Consider the following 14,496-nt stretch of genomic DNA (forward strand, 5'->3'; position numbering starts at 1 on the left):
CAGACACTGTTAATTGTTCCAAAATGATACTTCTGTCATGCTCAAGAAGGAATAGGGAGGGCCTATAGTGTTCACTCACCATGATAAGGAGCTAAAGTGTCAGAGTTTGCAGCTGCCTGGTGGAAACTGCTGGAATTTTAATACAGCAAATAAAAGGGTTGAGATTTGATGATTCTCCAACTAGAGGAGGATGATGAGTTTGGACAGACTTGAGTTGAGGGCATCATATAGGTGTTCAGGTATAATTCCAATGTTGCAGAGGGAGGTGAGGTCTCGGATGATGAGTAACGCTTCCTGTTGATTTATCTGCAACAAAAAATCTCATGGATGGCTCAAGGAGAAATCACTTTCTTAAATGTTAGATGGGAAAAACCTATGAGGTAGAAACCTACAAGGTAGAAAGCCGAACTCATTCCTTCATCTCTTCATTTGCTTCTTAAGTTGATTGATTCCAAAGTAAGCAAGAAATGGAGTCATTGAATCTGTTCTAGACCAAATAGCTATTACTCAACCCAAAGGATAAAGGCCTTAAGAAAAACAGAGAAATTGCTTCATATTTGATTAATAACAATGGTTGCTTAAATTGGATTTTTAAAATTCCCAATCTCCTTCCCACAGAGTATATTATCACACCTTTCCCTTCTTTCAAACTAGTCCTGTTTCTTATCAAATCTTTCTTCTTCTTGTGATATCAATTGCCCCATCACCTTTCTCCAAGGGAATCTCTTGTCTTCTGCTAAAACCAAACTATTTCTGCATTTATCATTTAGTGAAAATCAGAAGTGCTTTTCCCTCCTTTTAAATTGCATAAGATAACCAAAAGAGTCATAGAAAAATTGCTACGTAAATTCTGAGCATTGCTTCTTCATTTCCTTCTTTACTTTCTCAGTCATACTTGTTTTCCCCTTCATATGTGTGGTACTCTTTTTCTCCTTCAACCAAAATCTGTGCTAGGAGAAGAATCTGCTGTTTGTCCAAGTTGCCTGCGGTAGACATCTGCTGTTTTCATTTGTCTAGCACCCTTTCCTCTGTTCTTTAGCCTGCACCAGTCTTTCTTTGGGGGAATTATCTTAACCCCATCTAGTGGGTTATAGCATCCATTGTTACAGAGGTGGGCATGTAATACCATGTTATACAGACTGGCTGGTAGGTGGTTACTAACCCCTGAGTCATACTGATGGGCCCAGTAGAGGACTAGTGAGACAAAAAGAATTGACTTTTTTTGGGACTGGTATTATTAGTAGGTTTTTCTCCTTCTGTAATTATAGATATAGGGAATTTGTGAACATATAACTGATGGGGATATCTTTGCTGGAAGAGAGGAAGAGAAAAAAAGAGGAGAGGAGAGGAGAGGAGAAGAGAGGGAGAGATTTTTATAAAGAAAAGTTGTGTCTCCTACCTAAAGGAATTTCTGGTAATGCTAATGTAGTAGTTGGTGGACTTTGTAGAGGACTTAAACTCCTTCTTCATGGTTTTAATATACTATGTTGACAACAAGTCATGATACAACTTGAAAGGGCTTGGGGACTAAATTAGTTTTATGAAAACTGAATAAAGAACAGTTCTGAAAGCCCTGATTAAGTGATTATATTGTTTGAGAAAGCAACTTTTTTCTTTCCTAAATGAAACACTCACAGTCAGAAATGAAATTCACAGACTACATTTTCTTCTATTTCCTTAGCATTACACTGAAGAATGAATGGTACTATAGCCAAACTAAACCCATGGTGATTGTAGTAACATGCTTTTAAGTAGTCTTAATCTGGTTCTCATAAAGTTGAACAAGAACATAATGTTGAATTTTGAACAGTGTTACCTTTCAGGATGCCAAATGATACTTGAGAGACTGGTGCAGGAATTAAATGAAAATGGGCATCAGAAGGATTAACTAGCTCATCACTTATACATGAACATTTAGGTTTTAATGGATAGATTCTTAACTTTTCAAAGTTGATGTCATTTATGCTACCTTCATAAACTTCCATTTATGTATCATACTTCTGGCTGAATGGATTATTTACATAGTTTTATTTTCTAAACAAATGAAAGTTGCTCTTATCCCATTCCTGCCTTCATTTCAGTAAAATAACACTGAAATGTTAGTAATAAAATTAGTAACAGGAGTGTTGATTTTATTTTGTGTAGATTTGGTGGGTAGATGTTATAGGGAGGCAGATTTCAAAGTGTTACTAGGAAAGCTTTCTAGAATTAAGTGGTGACCTATCCTAACACTGGCAAGATTCAAGTAGTAATCATTCTTCTCACTAGAAGTTTCCGGCTAAGGATGTTGTAGAAGAAATTTATGCATTGGGTGTGAATTTTGGGTAAAATGACAGTTTAGACCTATTCTATCTCTAAGAGACAATATACTAGTGGTTATACTAATACTACTGATATATTTTATTAGCAATTATCATTTTTATGTCATAGTAATAATGATTACTATTATTGTTATTATTACTATGACATAATAATTTATTATATGTTGTATACAGTGCTAGGAATTTTGTGTACATATTCCAGTTAAGCCTCATACCAACTGTTTGTAGATATTATCTTCATTCAAGTGAATGAGAGACCTAATGGTTGTTCTCTATTTTTTTTCACATGTATTGTCAGGATGCTTCTAGGTGATCACAAACTCATTCTTAAGAGAGAAGGTAGTGTCATATAACCTGGATGGAATTAGCATTTATAATACTGAGTGATCTCTCACAGAAACAAAGAGCTGAGTATCACATGTTCTCACTCATAAGTGGACCTTGAACAACTACCATATTACTATAAGAAAAGGACTGAAAATGGTGGGAATCTGCGGAGAGGGAGGTGGGAAGGTGGGGAGGTGGGATTGACAGTAGATACCTGCCTGAGGAAGGGAGGGCACACCTCATTGATAAGGGTACTTGCACAGTGAATATTTGTATACCTAGCCCTGAATTGTACCCTGCAATTTTAAATAAAGATTAAAAGAGAAAAAATAATAATAAATAATTTGTATTATCCTTTACAATTACTTAATATGTGGAAGGGTGGACAGAGACCACTAAGAAATTGCTTGTTCAGTCTGCACATCATTCTGACAAAGTTTTCAGGACAGTCCTGAAACTTTGTTCCTTGAATCAAATTTCCCACGTGGTACCTGCATTGGAGTGGTTATTGCAGAACTGTGACACTGTTCTTACTGAATTGTTTTAGAAAGGAGAGGGAAAAAGTAGAATAAGAGAAGGAACAAAGTGTCTAACCTTTAATCTCTTCCTCTTCCCACTTGCTTGCTTGCACATTGTTCATTCTGGTGTTTTGGTGATGGTGGAGGAGAATTTAACTATGCAAATAATTCCTTTAAATTTATTGTTTTAATTCACTTCAGCTATCCTACAGGCCTCTCTGTTAATAACAATGGAGAGTTACAGCATCAGGGTGTTTCACCCACAGAAATGTGATAAGATGCTTATCGCTTGACATACTGAAAATAATATTTGTTTTATAAATGCCATGCATTTTTCTGGTCATTCACAGCAATGAGAAAAGGGTAATATGCTGAAACTCTAAATGTCATGTGATCTACATAAGAGGTATTTTATGATTGCCCACACTATCATTACAATCAGATAGTGTTTCACCAGTGGCTTTCTACAGAATCATAGATTTTATTATAGCTATTTGCAAGCAATCATTGGTGCATTACCATTTCTGAGTTTTAATACAGTTGCAACTCAGGGAATTGGAAATCAATAAAGTTTTAGATGGGATGTGCCAATTGGATTATGAAAGTGATTTGAAAGCATAGACGTTTATACCATTTGGGGAAATCATTCTTGTTGGATAATGTGAGACTCAGAGCCCTGCTTCTTGTAGATTGAACCCTAGAAAGGCAAGTGACTTTTGGGGAATATCAGAGGAAAGACTTTTTTTTAAAATCCATAGATTAACAGGTACAGATTCTGCTTGAGAATCTGACCTGTGCTCTGAATGTTGGAGAATAGTATACATTTTTCCTTTCACACACCCAGGATGCAATGTCAGTGTCAAATAGGATCTTGGTGGTCAACTGGCCTCACCTCCTAGTTTTACAGTCAAAGAAGTCGAAAGTCTCATTGAGAAACTTAAAATCACCTAGTCACCATACCTTCAAAAAAGTCTTTTGATTTCCATTTCAGTGTTCTTTCTTTTCACTCCATAATCTTTTCCAAACCCCAGAATCCCCTGGTGCTCGCTAAAAAATCCCAAAACCATAGACATGGTCACCAAAACAGGAAAGCTGCAGCTATTTTATCAGCTCTCCATCATCTTAGTATTTGTGTGACCTTGAACATCCCTGAGCTTCAACATTCTCATTTGTAAGAAGAGATAATTATTTTGCCCCCTCCAATAGGGTTGTTATAAAGATTCAATTAGGGAACACATGAAAAGCATTTAAAACTTTATTAATAGTCCTATGTCTTTCTTTAATAATGAGCATTAATTGTGTATACATCTAAATTACTTGAAGGGGCTGTTGCTATCTTGGGTTTCAAGATGGCACTAATCTGTTTTTGGTGTCATTATTTTGAAGTTTCTACATTATTATCTAAAATATCATTTGGGAATTTTTATTAAAAATCCAGAGGAAGTTAAAAAAAAAACTCAACTAATAATTTTACTCACATATACTTCACCCTTGGATTACTTGAAGGCAAGCCCAAGGAAAATTAAGAATGACAAATTTTCATTTCCATAGTTCCAAAGATTTCTCTATTATCTTTACAATTGTGTTTTTTTTAAGGTAAAGTAAAAATGAAGAGTTTTCTATCATATTTTTCAAAAGTTCACAACATTGTGTGTATGTGTTTGGGTGTTAAAAGCAAAATTAATTTTCTTTGCAATCACTTAAAATACCTTTACATATAGTGAATTACAAGTTATTGGACTTCCATGGGCTTGTCAGCTCAGAATGCAAGAAGTATTCCAATCTTGCAATTTATTGGATTTTTTAAGAAAAATTTTAATTACACGTTTGAAGTTCTGATTACAACCTACAGATTTATTTGCTTATGAAAAGTCAAACTATGAATTACAATATTGCAGAATAATTTCCACTTCATCAGATTAGTTATACCATTCATCCCACAAGTGATTTGTAAAATTTTGTAATACCTAAAAAACTTTGATACTACATTACAAAAAGGTACTTAAATATAGATGAGAAAGATAGATGTTTGTCTTCTCCTTTTGATATTGATATTGCATGAAAGATGGCATTTTTTAAAAACCAATCTCTCATTTTTCCCCAAGCACAATAAGTAAACAGCAATGTGAACAAAGGCTTTCTTTAAATCTGTTATTCAGTTCAAATGTGTTAGAAAAAAGGTCTATTCTGTGTATAAAATATAACAACGAAAAGGGAATTGTAAATAGAAAAATAAAACATGTAGAGGAGACAAATATTCTGTGCACATAGCTTTAAAATCCCGGTAGGGAACACTTGTCAGAAGGAGAGACTACATATTCATTAATTTAAACATAAATTCCCAGGGAGCAATATTTCAACATGTTAATTTGCCACAACAGATTTACCCCTGAAACCAGTTTTTTCCAGCAAGTAGCATCTTAATTTTTCCATCTAACAGTTCAGTTGAAATGAAATAAATATTTCCACAAACATATCCTAGTAACACAGACTTTCCTAGATTGTAATGGAGCACCAACCAACATTCAGTCAATTCACAGGCAATGAAACGCCTTGTAAGTATCATCTCTTCACACAGTAGTAGGGTCTTAAAATGGAAGGGGGGGAGGGGAGAAATGTTCATTTTCTACATAAGTCACAGGAAGATATTCCAGAATTGGTTACTGAAAACAGCTTAGTTTTTGGAAATCAGTTTTAAAAATCTGAAGTTATGAATAAAAAATAATGAAAGAAATGTAGCTGGCTGGGTTTCCCCTCTTCTTTACAGTGATATGGTAAAAATACAAGGAAAATGCTTAACACCCTTTAGGAAATCTGGTCCCTTCACTTGCTATAGGGCTCAGTTTAGAATAAGAAGAAAAAATATTTTTGGCTGTAGCTTTAGTAAACAATGAATAATGAAAAATATTGTCTTCAAGAGATTTGACAACTCAGAACACAGAGTTTATCACATGGATATAATCTACATTCCTCCACAAGCTTGGCAAATGAATAACTGAGCCCTATTATGGCAGAAGGAGAGAAGGAAGTACTAGTTCCTGCATTGAAGTACGATTATGAAAACAACTAACTAACACAAAACAGTTATTTCTTCTCCTGAATAACAAAGACATCATGTTTGCATATAGGACAGCTTTTGCATTATTGCTCTACGTATAAGAATATATTAAGGAACTCATAACAGACTGCACATTACAAACTTAAGGTTCTTTGGTGAAGAATGAAAGAAAACAGTATTTGAGCTTTAACGAAAATTATTTCATCCATTTTTGCTTTTATCTATTGATCCGTTGGATCCTCTCACAGAGCAGGGAGAGGTACTGTGTGAGTTTTACCATGGCAACAATTGCCACACCCCCAGCCATCATGCATGTTGGCCAGAAGAGTGAATGGAACAGCACGTTGGAACTGTAGAGTTTGGTTAGGATGACACTCTTCTGGTTTCCTTCTGGGTCAGAATAGCAGGAGAAGTGTTGGTACTTCCTGAAGTTTTCCATGACAACAGTCACCAGGGACATGGATTCTTCAAAGTTTTTTCCACACTTAGGTATATAGGAACACTGTGGAGAATGAAATAAACTGTTACTAGAAGGTACTCTGTGTGTGTGTTGTGTCTGACAGTAGGAGGGGGTGGGGTATTGTGGAGAACTTAATGATCTGTGACATGACTATGGTAATTGTTCTTTTCATATTTAAACTGATACCTTCAGGAATCCTAAGAAAGTACACATTGATTACATCGTTTTATGGTATCTGACCAAGATATTCCTTGATCGCTTACTCATTTATTATTTAGTTATTGATTAAAATCAAATAATGGATGTTAATTAGCTTAACTTAACCATTCCACATTGTATACTTTTAAAAAATTTAAACTGACTCCTGATGTATTCTTTCTGCCATATCTTAGGTGTGGTGGGTTTTAATTATTCACTGTTCAACATCTTTATGGAATCAGAATGTCAGCATTTCTTTTGTCTATCCACATAATATCAACAGTTATCAGTTCTCTCAGGAAAAGTAGTTTACTCTTAAATTTTTGGTTTGGCTTTATTTTATGTGGTTACCTTACTATTGTCCTCAAGAAAATAGCTATACTTCTGGTAAACTGCAGATACAGGAATCTTGGAAAGTACAGGGATAGTGACTAGCTAAAGAGCTGTGAAGACTGGGTCATACCTATTTAGCAAGCCAAAGTAACTTCTCCCATAAGTCAAAGAAAAAATAGAACCAAATCAGTTTATTGTTTAATTACCACTCACCTGAGAACTTATAATGCCTTTCCTTTGATCTTTTCACTTGTCTTTTCTCCCTTTCCATTTCTTCTGCATCTCTTTCTTTTTATTTAGACATGCTTATATCCTTTGATTTTGTTCATTTGTACCTCTCCTTTCCTCCCTTGCCTATACCCCAAGTCCCACCTGCCTTTATATTTTCCTTTCTGTTTCCTGTTCCCGTCTTCCCTTCTCTTGTTCCTCTTTCTCTCTGTCTTCTCTGGATATAGATGGCACTAAATTATTTTGTAGTTTTTCTTTTTTATTATATATTAGACATATTGGGACAATTATTTTCTAATTTATAAAGTGTTCTCTGAGGAAATCCCTGTGACCCTTTTATCATGGTCTGTAAATGTGCAGTGACAAAACTGATATGACAATCTTTTTATAAGTTGGAAAAACAGTGTTTTAAGTCACTTTTATGGGAGATGAGTGGGTCTGTGGTTAACTCTTCTCTTTGTGGTAAGTACCCCCCCAAAAAACCCTCAAACAACAAAAAACAAAGATTCCCTGCTCCTTGTTATATATATTATAAAATTATTTATTTAACTAATTTAACTGAATTAAATTGGTTTCTGACAGGATCGTTGCTAATCTATACAGTGTTTTTGTGTGAATTGGAAAACTATGCTCCCTCTTCAAAACACTCTTAGTTTCAGTTGGAAAATTATAATGCACTTGTTTTAGAAAAACCCACATCTTACTTCCATTTGCCAATTTATGAATTGTGATTACAAATATTCACATCTATGACTTTTAAATGTGACTGATACCCCAAGAGTTGTACAGTGTACAACCTGTGTGACTGTATTCAGAGACATATATGGGCTGTGGTTAACTTTGAAGTACATTGATGTGAGATTTGGTGTAGGATCCTGGAATTTCAGAAAAATTTAGACCAGTAGATTTCATAGGAACAAAATGTTTATCAAATGAAATGAGTTTGCCTAATAGCATATATTTGGATAATTCTTTCTCCTGATTTTATTAGTGGACATATAGTTATCTCGCTTTTTTTTTCCTGAGCTATAATCATTAAATTTTTTGACTATAAAAAGTGGGAAGGTTCTTTGATTAGTTAAGAATAGAGGATGAGAATGTTGGCATTTATCATAAACCATGTTTAAAGTGATGTTCTTATAGCAAGGTCTGGTTGACACCTTGAAATTTAACCAGTTGAGAATAAATGTAAGCACATTCATGTATGTGAGTAAAGCAGAGGGTTGGAATTAGCACAGCATTATGGGTCTAAAAGCATCCCCAAGAAAGCAGAACTTCTTGATGAGTTATAGTTTGTGTGAAAATTGGCCTATGACTGCCATGAAGCAAATTTCCTGCCAGCTGGATGCCTCTGGATCAAAAGAGTGTAAGTCAGTGTGGGGATACTTGTCCTTCAAAGATGCCCAGATTATTTAGAAAAAATTTTAAAAATGTTTCTTGAAGCAAACCATTAAAAAAATCACAGATAAATCATTTGTAGTTGAAACCAAACCAATTTAGATTATGAATGCATCACATATCTGTATGCCTTTGTGTCAAGATAGTTTATTGTAGTAGTTTCAATGTCTAAAAGTAACTAAGTTATTGAAATGATCTCAATAAAAATGGCATCCCATTAAAAATGAAGTTTTTTCCTTTTCTATGATCCTGTGAATTGATTCAGCTTGAAACATTTTTTTGAAGAAACTTCTGTCAGCCCAATGGCTATCATTCTGTCACTAGGTAAGATTCTTCATATAAACTACCATTGAGACCATCTAGCAGGGTTGTAATTCAAGAGGTGCTAATTAAAATTGAAAGCCATCAGGGTCTAAAATGTATGCATGTGGACTGGCCAGTTGAGGAATATTCCATTCATAATTGGACTTGGGTCCCCAGAGCCTGTGGCACATACAGGGGCAATGGGCAGATGCTGGTAGAGAAAAGGTCCTCTACCCTGGTGTTTTTAGCTTTTCCTCACCTTGTCACTTTCAACACATATCAAACTGGATTCCACTGGACTGCTACTGTCCCTGAAAATTCTACCATATGTCAATCAGGCATCTATTTTTTTTATTGATAGCTCCTTTGGTGATAATGATGAGTACATAATAATAAGCTCCTGACTTATTATATTCAGGAGATTTGGCTACTGTGTGACCGTAGGCAACTTATATGGCTTCTCAGAATCAATTTTTAAAAAATCTATAGTCTATATGGGGTGACAGAACCCTTCTGGCAGGGTTTTGGTGAAGACTAAATTATGAATATGTATAAAACCTCAATAAATTTTCATTAACATGTTTTTCTATTGGAATATCACATTCTTCCACATGATCTTCTAAAGTGTTCAATCAAGTGTCACACACTAAACGATGAAATCTCTAAGGAGGGCAAAATTCCTAGCTATGTAGTTTTCACAGAGGCAGTCTTATTTGGTGGCTCTCCTCTCATACCCTGCCTTTCTACATTAGGATTCTAGCTTTCTGTTTCTGTGGCTAATACTATAGCCATGTGTATGTGCCTGAGGCTGGTGTGAATTTAGAGTGAAGGTTTAGTTATGGTATGAGTTTATGTGTTTGGAGGATAATGTTATGTGATTTGTTTAGACTATGTAGAATGCATTTCAATAAGCAAAACTTTACTGAGATCTACATAGTTGGAAAAGTGTAATGTAGATAAAAAAGATAAAGATCCCAGCATTGGCAGACTTGCAGGGTGGCTGAGAGGGACATGGCTGAAGGAAACTTCTCAGTGCAGGAAAGCTCATGCTTTTGAGGAGAGCCTTTTAAAAATCACATATTTAGGGGAGACTGGCAAGATGGCTGTGAAACTGATCAGAGTTTATGAGTCTCTGCATGGGTGAGTGTGCATAAGGATGAATCTCTCTCTCTCTCTCTGTGTGTGTGTGTGTGTGTGTGTGTGTGTACAAGTGGCTGTGTGAGTGTCTGACTAAATGGGGACATGGGAACAAGCAATAGGAGACCTGGGGTTCCCCTGTTGAAGCAGCTGCCACCTCCCACTGCTCTGAATCTGGTACCCCCCATGTGCAGAAGCAAGTGTTACCCTCAGGGCATTTTTCAGGAAGAGACCACAGAGATCAGCTGCCACTCAGTTCCTGGCACCCAGCTCACCACCACCACCTGCAGTGACAGGTTGGTCACTGACACTGAGGACCATGGAGAAAGTGATTAGGAGCTGAGTCCTGCTGGGGGCTAGAAGGGACTGGAGTGCAATATTCAAGATTTTCAAAGATGAACAAGTCTATCCAAGTATTTTCTACCCAGCTAAACTAAATTCATCAGTGATGGAGGATTAAAATTACTCCTAGACATCCAATCCCTAAGAGTTTATGCTGTATCCAGAGCAGCTCTATAGGAGATGTTTAAGAAGGTATTAAGCACAGAAGAAAGAAAAAAAAGAATGACCATGCACTTTGCAAGAGTAAAGGAAAACACAGAATCAACAGATAATTCATCATGACTACAAAATTTAAAACTCACATATATACCAAAAGTTAAAAAACGACAAAAACAAAGAATAATTTTTTGAGACTCATGATAAACTCTCACACTTCAATAATCAACCTGAATGTGAACAGACTAAATGCACCACTGAAAAGGCATAGAATGGCAAACTGGATAAAAAAGCATGACCCAGCAATATGCTGCCTCAAGGAACACATCTCCCTCCTTAGGACACCTACAGACTCAAAGTTAGAAGCCAGAAACAAACTTTCAGGTGAATGGAAAAAAAATAGCAGGAGTTGCATATATACACTGGAGCACCAGCTTTTATTAAGCAGTTACTAAGTAAACTAAAAAAAAAGAATATTAACTCTAATGCTATCATATCTGGGGACTTAAATACCCCACTAACAACCCTAGATAGATCAGCGAGGTAAAAAATCAATAAGGAGATCCAGAACCTTACCTTGACACTTGACCAAATGGATTTAATAGATACCTACAGAACACTCCACCCAACAACCACAGAATATACATTTTATTCATCACCACATGGAACATACTCCAAGATTGACCACATCCTTGGCCATAAATCAAGCATAAATAAATTCCATGAGGTTGAAATACTACCATGCGTCTTCTCAGATCACAGTGGAATAAAAATAAATATTGCCACTAAAAAGATCCCCCTAGAACACACAAAGACACGGACACTAAACAGCATAATGCTGAACAACTCCTGGGTCAACACAGAACTCAAAACAGAAATTAAAAGATTCTGGGAAACAAATGAAAACAAAGACACATCTTATGGAAACCTATGGGATGTCATGAAAACAGTAATAACAGGGGAATTTTTAACTCTACACAAACACATCAAGAAAATAGAAAGATCACAAGTCAACAGCCTAACAAATCATTTAACGGAGCTAGAAAGGCAAGACCATCAAAACCCTAACTTCAGCTGAAGAATCCACATCACCAAAGTAAAAGTCCAAATATGGAACATAGAAGACAAAAATATTAGAGAAGAAATCAACAAAACAAAATCTGGTTCTTTGAAAGGATAAACAAGATTGATGGTCACCTTGCCAGAATGACCAAAAAAAGAAAGAAAAAGCCCAAATAAACACAATTAGAAACACAAAAGACCAAGACACATCAAACCCAAAGATGTAAAAAAGATTATCAGAGATTAGCATGCACACCTGTAAGGAAACAAACTTGAAAACCTAAATAAAATGAAGGACTTCCTAACATCACACAACCTCCCAATAAGAAATTGAGACCCTAAATAGACAAATAACAACTCAGAAAATTGATTCTGCCATGAGAAAATTACCTAAAAAAAAAAAAGAAAGAAAGAAAAAGGAAAACAAAATAAAACAAAACCTAGAAACAGAGGGAACATATGTCACAATAGTAAGAGTCATCTATGATAAATCCAAGACCAACATATTGATAAACAGACAGAAATTGGAAGCATTTTCCCTGAAAACTGAAACAAGACAAAGTTGCCAACTCTCACTCCTCCTTTTCAACATTGTGTTGGAAATCCTAGCTAGAGCAATCAGACAAAAGAAGGAAATCAGGGGTAACCAAACAGGAATAAAGGAAGTTAAGATATCCCTCTTTGCTGATTATATGATTCTATACCATAAAAATCCAAGAGAATTTGTCAAAAACCTCCTTGCACTGATAAAGAACTTCGGCAACATTTCGGGGTACAAAATCAATGTGCAAAAGACAGTCACAATCTTATACACCAACAACAAACAAGCAGAGAACCAAATAAAAAGCACAATCCCATTCACAATAGCCACACAAAAAATGAAATGCCTTGGCATTTTCCCAACCAGAGATGTGAAAGAACCTTACAATGAAAACTACAAAACACTGCTCAAAGAAATAAAAAAAGACACAAACAAATGGAAAAATATTCAATGTTCATGGATTAGAAGAATCAACATTGCTAAGATGTCCATCCTACCCAAACCAATTTACAGATTCCACACAATACCCATTAAATTACCAGAATCATTCTTATCAGAAATAATATAGAAATTCATATGGAAACAAAAACTTCCATGAATAGCCAAAACAATCCTCAGCAAAATAAACCAAGCAGGAGGAATCACACTTCCAGACTTTAAACTTTATTATAAGGCTACACTAATCAAAACACCTTGGTATTGGTACAAGAATAGGCATATAGACCAATGGAATAGGATAGAGATTCCAGAAGCTAAACCTTAATTTCTTAATCAACTCATCTTTGACAAAGCCACCACCACCAACCACTGGGGAAAGGAAAATCTATTGAATAAATGGTGCTGGGAAAACTGGCTGACCACAAGTAGAAGAATGAAACAGGACCCCTACCTATCATCATACGCAAAAGTCAACTCTAAATGGATCAAAGACCTAAACCTAAAACCTCAAACTATTAATATAAGATTATTTGAAAACACAGGAGACACCCTTATAGACATTGGAATAGACAACCAATTCCTGATCAAAACCCCAAGTGCCCATGTCATAAGAGATAAGACACAAGTGAGACCTCATCAAACTGAAAAGCTTCTTCAATGCAATAAAAACCATCAAGACAGCAGTGAGACAGCCCAAAGAATGGGAAAATAATATTTGCAAACTATATATCTGACAAAAGCCTAACATCCAGGATCTAAAGGAAGTCAAATGTTTCAAAAGGAAAAAAAAACAGACCAATCAAAAAGTGGGCAAAAGACATGAATAGACACATCTCAAAAGAAGACATACAAGCAGCCAACAGATAAATGAAAAAAGGCTCAGCTTCACTAATCATCAAAGAAATGCAAATCAAAACCACATCCTGACTCCAGTTAGGATGGCTGTCATTATAAATCAATAAACAAACAATGCTGGAGAGGATGTGGAGAAAAGCACTTCTACACTGTTGGTGGGAGTGTAAATTAGTACAACCTCTGTGGAAAACAGTGTGGTGATTTCTAAAAGGTCTAAAAATTGACCTTCCATACTGCAAAGCAATCCTCCTTCTGGGAATATATCTGGAGGAACTCAGGTCATTCTGCAAATAACATACCTGCACATGTTTGTTTATTTTAGCACTATTCACAAGAGCAAAATCATGGTACCAACTGTGCTGCCCATTTAAAGTGGACTGGATTAAAAAAAAATGTGGTACATATACATGATGGAATATTATATAGCCATAAAGAAGGACAAACTTATGGACTTGGCAGCAACTTGGACGGATTTAGAGTCTATCATACTTAGTGATCTATCACAGAAACAAAGAACTGAAGACCACACATTCTCACTTATATGTGGACCTTGTACATTTATCATAATACTGAAAAAAGGAATTGGCAGTAGTTGGACACTGCCAGGGAAGTGGGAGGGCAAATAACCTCATCAAGGGTAACTGATCCTAAACCAGGTGAAGTGAGGACCTTTGGGAGGCCCAAACTTCACCTGTACATAGACAACTTATGTACCTAATGCTGACTTGTTCCCCATGTCTTTGAAATAAAATATTCATATATTTTAAAAAAAGATCCCAGCATTTTTAGATAATTCTTTTGTTTTTAGTGGGAGTGGTGAG

At 35.7% G+C, this 14,496-nt stretch overlaps 1 protein-coding gene across 1 annotated transcript in view; it reads right to left on the bottom strand.

Annotated features, from left to right (window-relative positions):
* Positions 1–4,960: 4,960 nt before the first annotated feature.
* Positions 4,961–14,496, bottom strand: part of KCNMB2 (potassium calcium-activated channel subfamily M regulatory beta subunit 2) — a 39,884-nt gene continuing 30,348 nt past the window's right edge. The window contains exon 4 of the mRNA XM_008051573.2: positions 4,961–6,726. Within this exon, the coding sequence (XP_008049764.1) occupies positions 6,442–6,726 (285 nt within the window). The 3' untranslated portion in view covers positions 4,961–6,441. The remainder of the gene's footprint in view (positions 6,727–14,496) is intronic.

This window comes from Carlito syrichta, unplaced genomic scaffold (genome assembly GCF_000164805.1).
Source record: "Carlito syrichta isolate Samal-C Ts95f unplaced genomic scaffold, Tarsius_syrichta-2.0.1 Scaffold199577, whole genome shotgun sequence".
NCBI lineage: Eukaryota > Metazoa > Chordata > Mammalia > Primates > Tarsiidae > Carlito > Carlito syrichta.